The sequence below is a fragment of the Culex pipiens genome, chromosome 2 (genome assembly GCF_016801865.2).
Source record: "Culex pipiens pallens isolate TS chromosome 2, TS_CPP_V2, whole genome shotgun sequence".
Taxonomy (NCBI): Eukaryota; Metazoa; Arthropoda; class Insecta; order Diptera; family Culicidae; genus Culex; species Culex pipiens.
The window spans coordinates 50,379,297-50,395,018 of record NC_068938.1 but is presented as its reverse complement, the minus strand read 5'-3'; the positions used below and the strand labels follow the sequence as shown (position 1 = coordinate 50,395,018).

The 15,722-nt window shown below is 35.0% G+C and overlaps 2 protein-coding genes across 2 annotated transcripts in view; both read right to left on the bottom strand.

Annotated features, from left to right (window-relative positions):
• The window catches only part of LOC120423640 (uncharacterized), a 106,981-nt gene extending 95,701 nt beyond the window's left edge, over nucleotides 1-11,280 (bottom strand). The window contains exons 1-2 of the transcript XR_005606263.2: nucleotides 10,988-11,280; nucleotides 10,108-10,924 (exon numbers count right to left, since the gene is read on the bottom strand). The gene's annotated coding sequence lies outside the window, so the exon portion shown is untranslated. The remainder of the gene's footprint in view (nucleotides 1-10,107; nucleotides 10,925-10,987) is intronic.
• Nucleotides 1,759-3,100, bottom strand: LOC120423638 (acyl-coenzyme A diphosphatase NUDT19-like). Its single transcript, XM_039587512.2, has 3 exons — nucleotides 2,893-3,100; nucleotides 2,269-2,829; nucleotides 1,759-2,209 (listed from the first exon to the last, which is right to left on the bottom strand). The coding sequence occupies exons 1-3, from the start codon at nucleotides 2,989-2,991 to the stop codon at nucleotides 1,784-1,786; spliced, it is 1,086 nt and encodes a 361-aa protein (XP_039443446.1). The 5' UTR covers nucleotides 2,992-3,100; the 3' UTR covers nucleotides 1,759-1,783.
• Nucleotides 11,281-15,722: the final 4,442 nt, after the last annotated feature.

The following is a 15,722-nucleotide window of genomic DNA, read 5'->3' as shown; positions in this document are numbered from 1 at the left end:
ATTATGTACTATTTACGCGACGCGATTATTTAATTTAAGGTAAAAATAGTACTCATTCATGCTTCCTTTCATTCATGGCCAATCACACTCAGTGGGGAAAGCGCTTAGTTGTAAAAAAATGTCGCTTACGTCACTTATCCGTATCAGGAAAGTTTAGAGGTTTACGAAATGACACAATGTTATTTTAACTTGAAGCTTTTAACTATTACAGAATAAAAAAAACTGTGATATAAGAAAAAGAAATGCCTAATTTCCTCTAAATACCTATCCTTCATCTATTCGCTTTTTGAAAGGTAATTTTGTATTTTTTTTTTGCTTTTTTCCTTCTCCTGCCTAATTCGTTATCCTTAGAACCAGTAATTATCACCCCCTGAGCAATTCTCTACGAAATTAGCCTTTTTCAAATTTTATTTTTTAATCTGGCTGGAACATTGTGGATGCCTTCCGACATTTTGCATCATAAGGTTCCATAAAAATTTGACAAAACAAAAATGTTATGTTAAAATTTAAAACTGTATCTTGCTAAGATTTTTTTTATTGGTTTGGTGATTTCGGCAAAATTGGAGGTTTGGATGAGGACTGAAAAAAATGGAAATATTGGTCACAAAGGGCCGAACATTCAATATTAGCCTTTTTGAAATATGAGTCTCGATTAAAAAAAAATATTGTTTTCGTAAAGATCGGCAAAATTCACGAATGTTTCATATTTTAACATTGAAAATCGGACCATTAGTTGCTGAGATATCGACATTAGAAAATGGTGGGCTGTTTGGGTGAGACTTAGAAAATATCAATTTTTGTGTGTTCAAATTTTGCATGGCAATATCTCAGCTACTAAGGGTCGTATCAACAAAGTTCAAAAAAGCAAAATATGGAGTTTTTTCTCAGCTTTTCAAAAATATTTATTTTTCACTGGGCAACATTTCCATTCCAAATCAGTATTGATTCAAAAAATTATAACTCGGTAAATGTTTAAAATCAGTATTGATTCAAAAAAATATAACTCGGTTAAAGATTTTTTGCCCGTTCTATAAATTTCTGAAAAGTTGGCATTTTATGTCCCCTAAGGCCTATGACATATCAGAAAAAATAGTGTTTTTTTGCAAATCAAGTTTTAGTGACAAAAAGTGAAATTAAAAATCACCGTGTATCATTTTTTCAGTGTAGTCCTTATCTATAACTACAACTTTGCCCAAGACACCAAATCGATCAAAAAAATCCAGATTTTTGAATTTTCATAAATCACTTTTGTATGGACAGCTGCAAAATTTGTATGGAAAACTATATGGACAAATTGATGATGCAAAATGGCTTCTTTGGGCATACCGAAGGCACCAAAAAAGTTTCAGCAGGATTATCGAATTGAAATCGAATGACCGAAATCTCAGAGAATTGCTCATCTGTTTCTTATGTGAAAGAAACGATTTTTAAGATTTTTTTCAAATATGTCGCTTTAGAAGATTAGAAATGGGTACATAATCCCACATTGCCTTACAAAAAATGTGTTGTGGAAAACAGCATATCCTGATCGCTGCTAATTTAGAAAGAACGGTTCTGGGAATAGAAGTTATTTCAAACAAACTTTTAACTTTATTTAATGTTACAATTAAAATGACTTCGGAATGTTTAGGGGTACATTTTATATTATTCTGAGAAATATTTACAACGGCTTAAAACTAAATTTTTAAAAACAAACGACTTTTTCATAATTTTGTACAAATCATTTTATTAAAAAATCCCTAAACCCGCATTATTCAGCTTATTTTCGTCATCAACCCATATCCTACAGCTTCGACAAATGCTTATTGTCTCCATTCACACTTAAATGCCCATTGAACGCTTCAATGCTCTGGTACAACGTTTGCGCGTGCAGCCCCGTATGTTCCGACCGATGCAGATTCCGTGCCTGCTTCCGCAGCTGTTCCGCCGTCAGGTCCTTGTACTTTTCAAAATCTCCATGCTCCGTGATGTAATCGTAGCCCTGTGGGTACAGATCATCCCCGGGGAAGACAAAAATGGCCGCATCCGAACACTTGTACTGCACGGGACAGATGAGCGTGCTGCCACGGGCGTTACGCTCACGGGCAAACTGGACCACCTGGTCAATGTCGGGCATGTGGACCAGCCGGTTTAGCTCGTAGTATTGGGGTGGAGCTAGCCAGAGCTTTTCCTCGCGGTGAGCTTGGAGTAATCCGGACGGGGTGTCCCACTGGAATTTTGAAGGTTTGGTAAACTTAAATCTTGCTTATTTTCAACCACAAAACTTACGAAATGTTCCGCCACCTCGTGCGGTTCCGAGCGCACCTCCGGCTGTTCGTCCAGCGCAACCAGATAGAAGGCCGTTTCGAAGCGTCGCTTCCGGAACATGGCCGGAGTGAGCCACGCGGACCACTCGTACATGTTGAGCAAATCTGGCACGATCTTCAGCTCATCGCACAGCTCCACAAACTGCTTCTCGCCATCGTGGACCTGTTTCTGCCACTTGTCAATGTCGAAACCTCCAACAGCTTTGCTAAACCCATTGGCACTCGAGCCAGCTTCACTCTGCTTGTGCCCCAGAAGGACTCCCAGCTCTTCAAACGCTTCCCGCAGTGCGGTTATACGTAACGATACATTCCTGTCCAACGTATTGGGGTCATCGTTCTCGAAGATGAACGGTCGTGTTCCCCCGACCTGGGTCAGTCCCGCTAGCCTTTCCTTCGAAATGCCCTGCTTGGCAAAGAAGTCGGTCCAGCTGAGGATCGCGTCCTGCTTGTCGACGGCACCCCCCGGGAACACGATACTATTTGGCATGAAGGCAGTCTTTTCGGTTCGTTTGAATACCAACACCTGAAAAAGGAAGTGGTAAGAAGATCAAGGTCCACTAGAGACACAGTAAATCTGGACACGTACCTTGTAGTTGAAGTTACTCTTCGATGCCACTCGATTGCCGTCCCGGGCCAGGATCAGCAAACTGGCCGAGTCACGCCAGTATTTGGCGAATTTTCTCATTATAAGTTGCTTTTTTCTTTAGAATAATATCTTTTTAAAACTCACTAAAGTGCGAGACTGTGATCATGTAAGAATGATTACGAGCTCAAGCTTTGATAAATATTATTGCTGTTGACGTCGGGAGCGATTGCTGTGTGTGAGTGAGTTTTGTGTGTAGACTATGATTAGGAAGTGAGAGTTTTAAGCCAAGACAAGTTTATTGAGGGTTGTCTGGATAGGATTAGTACACCTGACCGAATTTGTGTACCTTTTCGAAAATTTAGGGGTTTTAAAAAAGTTTAGGAAAGATCATAGCTTTTCCTACATAGAATCATAGTTTAATAGTCAGGACCCGGTGCCTGCAGTTCCCGTTACAGTTTATATGGAATTCCAATAAGAATGTAACAGAAAAATCAGGCTTCGGGTCCAGACTGTTAACTTGAATAATATTCTTGTCGTTCTTCGCACAAAATGAATATGTAAAAAGATCAAAAACATTTGTTTTTGCGCAAAGAAAATGAAAAAAAGGGGTTCATTCCATTTCAATTTCGTAGTCATGATTCAAACGATGCGATCTATCACGCCAAAACAAAAAAACAACAAATACTTAACTCTGAGAAAATTTAAACCCACATTAATTATTTTTTAGAAAACCCAATTTTTAAAACAGCTACTGTTAAAAGGAATATTAAATCTCACAAAAAGTGTTTTTAACCATTTAAAAAACATAAAAATAAAAGAACTGTTTTTTTAGAATACAAAAACTCATATTTTATTTTAAAAACGTTACTTAATCCACCCTTAGGTGGTTGGTGCCTTCCTCACATTTAGAGGGTAATGCTATCCAAAATAGATACAAAAGAGCGGACCTTTCAGTGTTCTATGAACTCGATTCATTATTCATACCATCAGATTGGGTAGGCAGATCTTCTTAATTCAGGGCTCTTATGTGCTTATAACTTTTGATAGGATTGTCAGATCTCCAATCTTTTGTACTCGTTGGAAAGTTCTTTTGATTACCTATCCAACGACAGGTTGCGTGATAGATCTGGACAACGTTTTCATCGAAATATATGAGATCCGGCCTCTAAAAAGTGCATAAATAACACTTAAGTGCGTATAACTTTTGATGTGGTTGTCAGATCTTCAATCTTTTGAACTCGTTGGAAAGGTCTTTTGATTACCTTTCTAACAATGTACAACATGCCGTGGTTTTTTACAAAAACCACCCTTTTTACAAGCTTTCGGACTTTCGTTAAATTCGTTTTTTTAGCATAACTTTTGAAGTACTTAACTAAACATTATAATTTTTAATAGCGACTTATGGGACCCCAAGACGGATCGAATGAGATCAAAACGGTCCAAATCGGTTCAGCCAGCGCCGAGATAATCCAGTGCATATTTTTTTGATCAACATCCCACCGCAATGCTTGAAAAGGGATCTATCACTGATCGGGACTGCTCGATATTCGATAGAACTTTCTGTCAGCGATCATTTTCCAAAACGATATTTGATCGCTGACACACAACACGAAGACGAAACGAACGAAAAATGAGCACCACTCAAGCAGCCGCCCGAACGAGACAACGTGCTTTTTCTCTTTCTCTCGTTTTTGTCTCTCTCTTCCTAGTGTATGCTGCGTGGTGACAGAAATCATATGATTGCTATCTTTGGAGAGATGATCGGAATCTCGGTAGAATTAGGTTTTACAGCGTGACGTCACGAGCGCACACGCACACGCATTTTTACTTAGACACACGTGCAAAAAATGTAAACAGTGCAGCCGAACTGCCAAATTTCTAACCTAAAAATCGAGTCGGCGTAAAACCTAATGTCAAACGACCGCTCTCTAGGCGATTTTTCTCCTGGAGGGAAGTCAATAGGTCTATTCCCGTACCTGCAGAATTGCAAAATTTCTGCAACTTCTGCAGAATTCTGCAGCCAGCATAAGTCACTTTTTTGCAGCACGTTCCCGTACTTTTCAGCTCGCTCTCTTCATCTCTCTCTTTTGCAGAAGTTCTGCAAGGAGAGAGGCCGCAAAACTTTTGCCTGGGTAGCGCGTTCCAGTACTTTTTCTGCAATATTGTACACAGTTGAGTGGATTTACTCAAATTGGGTATTTAAGTTTTTTTTTATTTTTTAAAAAAAAAGGGATTAACAATAATTGTAATTGGAAAAGGTTTTTTTACGGGGACTTATTTTTTTTTTATGCAACTCAACATTTTATTTAAAAGATGCTTATGCTTAGGTAGAAATTATACATTAGAAACAATTCAAAACTTTTACATTAGGTAAAAAAATAGAAATGAGAGTTGCAGGTACGTTTAACAAATATAATTTAAAAAAATTACAAACAAAGGTTTAATATAGAAGGGATCATAAATACATGTTTTGATAGCAGACCATTTGAAGGATTTTTTATTCAGGATAACAGAAATAACTAATGGATGTCATATGGAAGAACAACGACGACGCAGCAAAATTGAAAAATATTAGAAAGTAAATGAATCACAAACTCAAAAATAAGGAAACACATAAATTTAAAAAATCGGAAATTAAGAAAATCATAAATGAAAATATAAAAAAACTGATATTTGTTAACTGAGAAACTAAAAAAAATAAATCAGGTATTTGAGAAATTTAAAATGCAAATATTTATTTCAGAAAAAAAAATCACAAATTCAAAGCTTATAAATTCAAATTATTCAAAATAAAGTAATTCTAAATATTTAAAATTAAAAAAGCTTAGTTTCAAAAAATCAAAATAAAAAAAATAAGGTTGAAAAATATTAAAGTTAGACCTCCAAAATTCAAATATTTTGAATTCGAAATGAACAAAATAAAATTTTTGAATATAGTTCAGAACATCAAAAATTCAAAATTTACAGTTAAAAAATAAAAAAAAAACAAATAAATTTTGTAAATTAAAAAAAAATAATTATAAAAAATAGATACAGTTTGTACTCTAAAGACCTTTACAAAATTTCTAATCTCTAAATCCTCTAAATATGCATTTCTAACCTAGAATATGACTCCAAAATAAGTGTATTTTTTAATTATTCAAGATGGCGGCATTTAAGAAAAATAAGAATTTAAGAATTTATGAATTTAACAATTTATGAATTTATGAATTTAAGAATTTAAGAATTTAAGAATTTAAGAATTTAAGAATTTAAGAATTTAAGAATTTAAGAATTTAAGAATTTAAGAATTTAAGAATTTAAGAATTTAAGAATTTAAGAATTTAAGAATTTAAGAATTTAAGAATTTAAGAATTTAAGAATTTAAGAATTTAAGAATTTAAGAATTTAAGAATTTAAGAATTTAAGAATTTAAGAATTTAAGAATTTAAGAATTTAAGAATTTAAGAATTTAAGAATTTAAGAATTTAAGAATTTAAGAATTTAAGAATTTAAGAATTTAAGAATTTAAGAATTTAAGAATTTAAGAATTTAAGAATTTAAGAATTTAAGAATTTAAGAATTTAAGAATTTAAGAATTTAATAATTTAAGAATTTAAGAATATTGGGTTCTAAAGCCCTAGGTCAATTTTTATGTACAATGGTAAAAAACACGATTAAAACCCATTTCTGATTTTTTTTTTTAATTTTAATGCAATTTTTTTTGACAAGACAACATTTTTTCGATGGATCAACTATGGTCCCCTTGGAACGAGCTGTCAAGTAGGAACTTTTCTGTCAAGAAGGACCGCGAGGTTAATTTTTCAAAATTGATTTAAAAATCCATTTTAAACTATTTGTGATCGTACAAATGGTCATTATACTCAGAAAAATAAGCTTTATCGCTGTAAACAATAATATTAGCAATCTAAGCTTCATCTTAGGACCCAATTTTAGAATTTAAATTTAAGTATTTAAGTATACCGTATATATTTTAATAAAATTTAAATCAATTTAAAATAATATAAAATATGATGTTTAAACAACGTAACTTATGTTTCAGCAAAAAAAATATGGTCATTTCCAGCTGTTTCTCTCCTTGACTTGATACATAGTTTAACTAACAAGTACCCAATAAAACAATAAATTATATATTATATAATCAATTATATTTATTATTTATTTGGTACAGCCTTATACCTTTTTTATGATTCCTTCATTGAAAGTTCAACAAAATACATTTAATATTTTGGTTCATATAAGAATACAAGTTGGTAGCACCATCACAGGTACAATTTATTATTTGCCAATTAAATTTACCTATTATTTTAACACACATATTAAGTCTGTTCAAAAACAATTTAAGATCAAAAATCATTTCTCAAATTTTTGTTTTTATGATACAAATTGTTTGTTGGGTTATTAGCCATGCTGTAATACTGGATTTCCCAAGTAACATTTTTAAACTTACAGGTTTTATCATGGTTCTGAAAACCCTCATACGGCCTAAATAGGCTTTTATGGCCTACTTAAAACCTAAAATGTTACTAGGGTTACTTATCAACTTTATTAATATTAAAAAATAATAAATTCACTATATCATTACATTAATGAACTAAGCCTGAAATCGTTAACATAAAATATAGTTCTCAATAAAACCGGACATTAAAAAAATACCCCAAAATCTATCAATTCCAAATATACAAACGTCCCTTCAAAACATCAAATTTATTACAACTACATAATAATAAAATGCTTGATTTAACCCAACTTGCCAATTTTATGTAAGCGTGTACTCACACCAACTTGCAGTTACTTTTCAACACGAAAGAGAAGAGAGAGCTTGCAGAAAAGTACTGGAACGGTTTTGCTGCAACTTCTGTCTCTATCATTGCAGAAGTTCTGCCTGAGAGAAAAGTTACTTTTGTTGCAGAAAAGTACGGGAACGCTCTGCTGCCGATTTTGTGCAGAATTGCAGAATTCTGCAGTACGGGAATAGACCTAATGATTGTGTGAGTGACTTTGCGTAGCACTCATTCCTTTGTGTGTGAAACGAACGAAAGCAGAATGTAAAAATCAGGTTGTCGTGGTGAAGACGATTGGAGTGTTCTGTCAGCTATCACAAACAAAGTCGAAATTTCACAAGCCCTGATCCCACCACACACACAGACATTTGCTCAGAATTTGATTCTGAGTCGATATGTATACATGAAGGTGGGTCTAGGAGGTGAAATTAAGAATTTCGTTTTTCGAGTGATTTTATAGCCTTTGCTCAGTAAGGTGAGGAAGGCAAAAACATTGTTTCAGTTTGTCTTGTTTTACATTTATATGAAAATGTAGCAAAACCTTACAAAAATCCTGAATGTTCTTTAAAACATACAAATATATTGACACAGAACTCTCAAAAATTAATAAAAATAATATTTTTTCAAGAAACGTTATCCATATATCTAATATTTCTTTTAACTTTTTCAGGAACTGCTCACGTAAAAAACAATTCTTAAACTTACAGAGATGAAACTGTTCTATATATTCTTAAGAAAAAAAAGAGCTGCTCATTAAAAAAAATCCGAAAATTCAGCCAAAAGAATGAAGAAATGCACTTGATTAAACGTGAAACTTAATTTTTTTTTTGTTAAATCCCAATTATTTTTAAATTAAGGATCATGCATTAAAAAATACAAAAAACTCAAAAAAAAAATAAAAAGACCGTTTGTTTAAATTACTGAGCAAAACAATATTTATGGTTTCTTAGTGTTTGCCAAGTACAGTACTTGTTAGGTAACTGGGCGTTGTTTAACTGGGCTGCTTTTAAACTGGGCGCTCGATAATGGGAGCGTTCTTTTATTACGTAACGCAGTAGGGGGGGGAGGGGTTGGGATCGGAGGCCGTGTTACGCTCCATACCATTTTTTTAAAATTTGTATGGAAATTTTGTTACGAGGGGTGGGGGAGGGGGTCTAAAAATCCGTTTTTTTGCATAACGTAATAAAAGAACGCTCCCTAACTGGGCCGTATTATAGTAAAAAAGCAGACAAACGTAAAAAAAACCAAAACAAACCGAAATTACCGAGGGGTTAATGGATGCAAAAATCATGTTCTACAAATAAAAAAACTTATGTCAAACTTTTATTGAATTTCAAGTTACAAATAAAGAAACATGAAAAATAAGCACTGTAAATGTTTTTAATATTTTTAATATTTCATCAGGAAAATATTATGCATTGTTAATTAGAGAACGGCCATTTCAAACCAAAAGTACCAATGGAAACACGAGAACTGTCAAACGGAAGTACAAATCGAGCAAAAGACAATAGATTTTGCTCGATTGGTACTTCCGTTTGACAGTTCTTATGCTTCGATTGGTATTTTTGGTTTGAGATGGACGTTCTCTAATTAACTCCAGGTTCTCTAGTTCAGCCTAGTTATCGAGCAGCATTCGGTGACTGGGCTACGTTCTCAGCCCAGTTACCTAACAAGTACTAACAACATTAAAAACTTTAAAAGATTGAATTTTAAAAAAAGAACATCACTTTCTATTCACCAACAAAAAATCACATTTATTCAAAAATGATGTTGATTTTTTTGTTCACATAAAATTGTGAAAGAAATCGTTAGTTAACACTATTTTTTGCAAAAATGTTTAAAGAAATTTGATTTCTGTTGGCATCCATCCCCAGGAATGCCAAATTCCCCCAGAGGGGAATTTATCACTGGTTAAGGGTTTAGACGAAGTACCAGTGCGTGGTTGGTCTCGCAATCCAAAGCTCTTACTTACTTTTACTTTCGCTGCTCGAACAACCAAAGGTCAGTCAGCTCAAGTTATAGGGTTAAAAGGATCTAAGTGTAAAAAAGAGGTTTAGATGTTTTCCCCATATCCCATACAAGAACCGGACGCCGGACGCCTATACCTGTGGGTTGTAGTGCGAATGGTTTCGTTCGACTGTTTGAAGGACTGCTGCTCATAGGGAAGTTCGGATTCAATATCACTTGTTTTGCTGTTTTAGCACGGTATGATTTAATTTTTTTGCTTACAAGACTAAAAGATACTCGAATCGTACCACGTTGCACGACGGGCTGAATTTAGGTGCACATTAGGAAATCGAAAGGGTGATTTTAAATCGTCACAAATAAATACTACAAACAATCAGGAAAGACATCTCCCTTATCTTGCATCGTCACAGCTCCTTAGCTGAACAATTCAGTCATTTTGAAACAGGAAAATCACAAATCTTACCTTCGGTTCTTCTACGAGGCTGGCCCAGTTCTATCAGACTGCTGCTGCTGCAGTCTCATCTGCAGTTCCATCTGTCGCCTATGTTCCTCGCCCTGCTGCTGCCTGGCCATCAATCGCTGCAGCTGGTCCTTTTTAATACTGGTGATTGCTTCGCTCATGATGATGTCGAATCGAAGCGCCAAATCCGGATCGTTTTCCTCGAGTGCAAACATTGTTTGCGCAACACGGTGCCCAAGTGTTTCACACCGCGCCCAACTGTCCTTTCTGCGATCACGGTGTTCATCCAGGATGGCGTTCGTTTTGAGCTCCAATCGGTTTAAAAACTGTTGCTCCTGCGACGGACCACTTTGCGGTTGCGGAGCAACATCCGGAATGCTTTCGCTTCTCTCGCCAAACTCTGCCCCGTCCGCACCCTCGGATGTTCCGCCGTGCGTCATTGAGTCGTTGAAATATTCCGAATTGTCCTGGAACGGTTCGCCACCGTTCGATTCATTCTCCGACGGTTCGCCGGACATGTGATAGCTGGGTGATGTCGCCGTTGAGTTTGATTGTATTTCCGGAAACTCGCTCTTGATCATCGACACAAAATTGTGCCCCGCCAGAGAGGCCATCGGAAAGCTGCCGTGCTGGCGCTGCTGGATGACCAACTTCGGTTTGTTCCACCGACGATCCCGCGAGAACGATACCGTGTCCAAGAACTTGAACTTATCGTACAGCCGCCAACATTCGGTCTGGGAAAGGCCCTTGGAATCGCGGAGCTTCTGCTCGCGTTTGTACTTTTCCCGGAGGGCAACAAACTTTTTGTATGCTTCGGAACCTATCAACAAAAACCCAGAAATCAAACATCACGCCCAAATATTGAATATCAAACCACAATTACCAGACAAGTTGAAGGGCGCCCCGACTTCGGCCCACTTTTGCTCCTTCATTTCCCGGTTCCGGTACATCGGCATGTGAAGGTTCCACAGGATCGGAGTTTCCTCCACCAGTTTGATGAACCGCTCATTCACGGTGGAGTCCTCCGGAGTATTGATCGCCATACGCATTTTTAACCGGTTTCGAACTACTTCACCTGCAACATTACACGTGAAATTCACAGATTAAAACTTGGATCTAGTTTTGCTACTGAAACGACTAAAATGCACCGCCGCACGTAAACAAATAACACTCTTGCAACATAAATGTCAGAAACTCTCCACCCGGTCGTCGAAGGGAGGGGAAGAGCATAGCTTCAGAGACTGGGAACGGACACAGCATAAAAATGCTATGGCGAAGATGCAGCGGTGGAGACGCACCATACTTCGTTTCATAAGTTAGAAATTGATGGGTAATGTTGAGTTGAGGGTGAGATGGGTCACAAACTGACACAAAAATCATGTAAGGGGTGGCCACATTTAGAAATAACATGTTCAATAACCTTTGAAATCCTTTTAAAATGCAGTTTTTGTAGATTTTGCTCGGTTTGTTGTGGAGGTTGTTTCGATGTGCCCCGATTTGGATGAAACTTTCAGCGTTTGGTTGTCTCTACATAAGATGACCTCATGCCAAACATGAGCCCTCTACGACAATGGAATGTGGGGTAAAACGAGTATCCGAGTGGGGCGGTACGACTCCCTCTATTGTCGAACATGTGAAAATAGATTCGTTTTTCAATAATTTGCATGTTTATGATATGGAAATTTGACGACTTTTATGTAAACTTTTTTATGTAAAATCGCGTTAACTCAAGATGGTTACAAGCAAACCCCATTTTTTTTGTTATTGTCTGCTTTACAACTTTGTAGAACAACGTTACACCCTTAAAAACCCCTACTATGTTTTTAAAACACGAATTTTTAAATTTTTTGTTCTGAATGAAAAAAAATACCCATTTGGGTTATTGCAAATTCGGGAAGTAAGGTAGAGTAGTCATCAATGAGACACGGGGAACAATGATAAAATTGCTCTCACAAGTCGTAGTTTCAACCAATCAGGCTCATATGTTGGGGAAAGGTGTGTCTACTAGATACACGTCTGCCATTATAGTGGCTTTGGTTATGGACGCTCCCTTGCAAAGTTATTCGTAAATGTTTGATTTTGGGGTGTAAAATTAAATTATGCCTGAAAATTACATTTTTGCTCATAGGTAGAGGGTGACGATTCTCGAGATTTACAATTTCCCGGGAATCGAGAGTTGAATTTGGCCATTTCCCGGGAATTCCCGGGACCCGGGAGTTTTTTTAGTATGCCAATAGTAGCATAATTTAAAATGAAAAGTATAAAATTCGTTACTCATTCGTTAAATTAAGTATCCTCATAATTTAGAGGAACTATATAGTTTACTTTAATAGTTTAAAATGTTTACGAATCATAATTCGCACTGAGTGATTTTTCAAATGTTGTACAAACTTGTTCCAAGAACTTCTTATTATTAAATTTTTGTGAAGTAAAAACATAGCTAATATATAATTTCCCAGTATCGAGATTCTTGCAATATGATAAATAACGACTCAAAACAACAATTTAAACCTTTTTTCATCATTTTTAAGGTCAACTTTAAATTTTAATTTAAGGTATACATATTTACAGTTATCAGGAAAACTGGAGTGTTTACAATTGGCGAACCTTAACTTTACAAAGATTACCGCTCCAGAGTTTTTTTTTTACAAAATATAATTAATATTGAGGTTGATGTGAAACATTAAATTAAATTGAAATTACACAAAAAAAAAGAAATTACCTTGATACAGCGAAATTACCTTAGGTACTAAGAATTAAAAAAATATATATAAGCATTGCTATGCTCGAGAAAAGATATGGAATTTGAACTTATCTTAAAAATGCTATAACCTCTTAGAAATAATAAATAAAAAAATATTTCTAGAGTTTTTTTATAACGTCCTATAAACATATGAAACCCACTATCTTATAGGACATTAAAAAACACTGGATTTATAAAAAAAAACATTAAATTTCATTTCTGGGGTGTAACTGCAAAGTATGTTTTAAGGTAAATTTTGGGGTCCAAATTTTTTTTGTCTTCTCTCGATTATAGTTATTGGAATTTTTGACAAGTTAAAATTTAAAAAAAATATGAATAGAAAGATTAGAGAAACACTGGTTTATTCGAACTTGAACATCGAACATTAAACATCCAATGTTCCAAACAATTTTGAATTTTTCAAATAATTCTTGATTAGTTTATATAATTTTGCTTCAATAGTTTAAGTTTAAAATTTCCCGGGAGTCTCGACCGAATTTCCCGGGAATCGAGAGGTCCAAAAATGGTCGATTTCCCGGGAATTTTTTCCCGGGAATTCCCGCTCGTCACCCTCTACTCATAGGCTGCCATTAATACAAAAACTAATATTTCTCAGAATTTCTTTCGTCATTTCATATGGCAAGAGTTGGGCTACAATTTCCTTTTGTTAGATTTGACCAACATTAAGAATATTAATATACCAGGGTCGTGCACAGGATTTTCGAAAGGGGAGGGTTTTCTCGAAAGGGGCGCATGGGGTGCTTGTTTGGATTGCGAAAGGGCGCTCACGGGTCCCCCACAGACCGTTATTATGAAAAAAAAGTTCCACCCAAACCAATGATTGGACATGGTTCCTGGGACCATTCTGCACCTCTGGGCCGAGTTTCAAAATATTTGCCGGCAGAAATTTCGAATACGGTCAGTTTTATTGTTTCGAGTAGAAATTAAGGTGAAATCACATGTAAAATGCGTAGAAAAAGATCAAAGTTTCAATGTTTTAACTCCAAAACATTACTGGTCATGGTTTTAAATTGTATTAACATGTAGCAGAATTATATAAAAACGATTTACAGCTCTGACTTAGCCGGATTAAGCCTAAGTGAAGTGACTTAAGTATATTATTTACAAGTTTATGCCTTAATATCTAAACAAAACTCCTACATCAAGTGATTTTAAGTCAAGGAAAACTAGGTTGCACAAAAATAACTTAAAATAGAGTGACTTTGAGCCAAGGGATGACATTGTACCAATAAACGCATAAAGAATGCATTGGTAAGCTTGAATTTTATGTTAATTTATTTATTTGTAGACGGATTAATTTGGTATATTTATGTTCCCACAAAGCAATTTGATGAAATTGCTACACTAATCTGCTTATTCTGTTTGAATAAAGCCTGTTGATTTAAAATTAAATTAATTAAAATAAATTTAAAATCTCCTGGAATCCTCCAAATTTGAAAATGATGCTCACAGTTTTTCAGTTTTAAATCAATTCCTACTAAAATCAATTAAAACAATCAAAAATTAAGGAAATACATTTTGTGACGTGGCAAGTTTTTGACATTGCAATAATAATAAAAATGTTTTTTTTTTGTTTTAAATCGTTTACAAATTTCAACCTTACGAATGAAATCCGAAGAGTACTCCAGCTATCATTTAGCTCTTATATTTTTGTTGCCCTGTGTAATGATTATACTTAGCAACAGTTTAATGACACAACTTCCCACAGGATTAATATTTCAAACCAACCAATTATTTTTCAACATTTCAGTTATCGTCATAAACTAACATTTTATAATTGATTTAATTAATGTTGATACACTCATAGTTAGAATTCAATAGAACATATTGTTGATCATCAAGAACGTTCACTAATAATGTATACAACAAAACAAATCCTACTTCTGCCCAATGTGAAAACACAATAAATTTGTTAACAAGCTTGGCATATCTTATGAAAACATGAAAATAGTACAGTTAAATATCAAATCAAATCAAACATTACCAGCCAAACCGGGGTGAGAGGCAACCACGTTTAACATTCTACCACCGGTATAGTCAAGTATGTACAGGCAAAGTAAGTTTTCAATGTGACTTGTGTCCTAAAACTCTTGTCGGGGTCAAACGGTAAGGCTTATGAAACTAAAGCTTTATCTATTTTTTTAGTGTTTCGTACTTATTTAACTTTTTATGGCAGAGGACAACATAATCTAAGAACAATATTTGCAACGATTATACTTTGCAATTCAAGATTATCAAGCTAGTTGTTAAGCTATCTGGCTATTATAAAATCGTAAAAATTGGTACAATGTCACCCCTCGGCTCGAAGTCACCCCATTTTAAGTTATTTTTGTGCAATCTAGTTTTCCTTGACTTAAAATCACTTGATGTAGGAGTTTTTTTTAGATATTAAGGCATAAACTTGTAAATAATATACTTAAGTCACTTCACTTATGCTTAATCCGGCTAAGTCAGAGCTGTAAATCGTTTTTATATCATTCTGCTACATGTTAATACAATTTAAAACCATGACCAGTAATGTTTTGGAGTTAAAACATTGAAACTTTGATCTTTTTCTACGCATTTTACATGTGATTTCACCTTAATTTCTACTCGAAACACTAAAACTGACCGTATTCGAAATTTCTGCCGGCAAATATTTTGAAACTCGGCCCAGAGGTGCAGAATGGTCCCAGGAACCATGTCCAATCATTGGTTTGCGTGGAACTTTTTTTTTCATAATAACGGTCTGTGGGGGACCCGTGGCGCTAACAGTCAATCTTTAATCTCAATAAATAATACTTTGGTATATATACGAAGCGTCGGATCGAGGTGCTCTTTGTTGCGTTGGGTTCGTATAAGCCCAAGGAAGGTT

What these genes read in the sequence shown, in the direction of transcription:
- LOC120423638 (XM_039587512.2), bottom strand. Translation starts at nt 2,991, where the DNA reads ATGAGAAAATTCGCCAAATACTGGCGTGACTCGGCCAGTTTGCTGATC. An exon ending in AGAGTAACTTCAACTACAAG is followed by an intron (nt 2,830 to 2,892) that starts GTACGTGTCCAG and finishes TTCCTTTTTCAG; the next exon opens with GTGTTGGTATTCAAACGAAC. An exon ending in ACGAGGTGGCGGAACATTTC is followed by an intron (nt 2,210 to 2,268) that starts GTAAGTTTTGTG and finishes TCAAAATTCCAG; the next exon opens with TGGGACACCCCGTCCGGATT.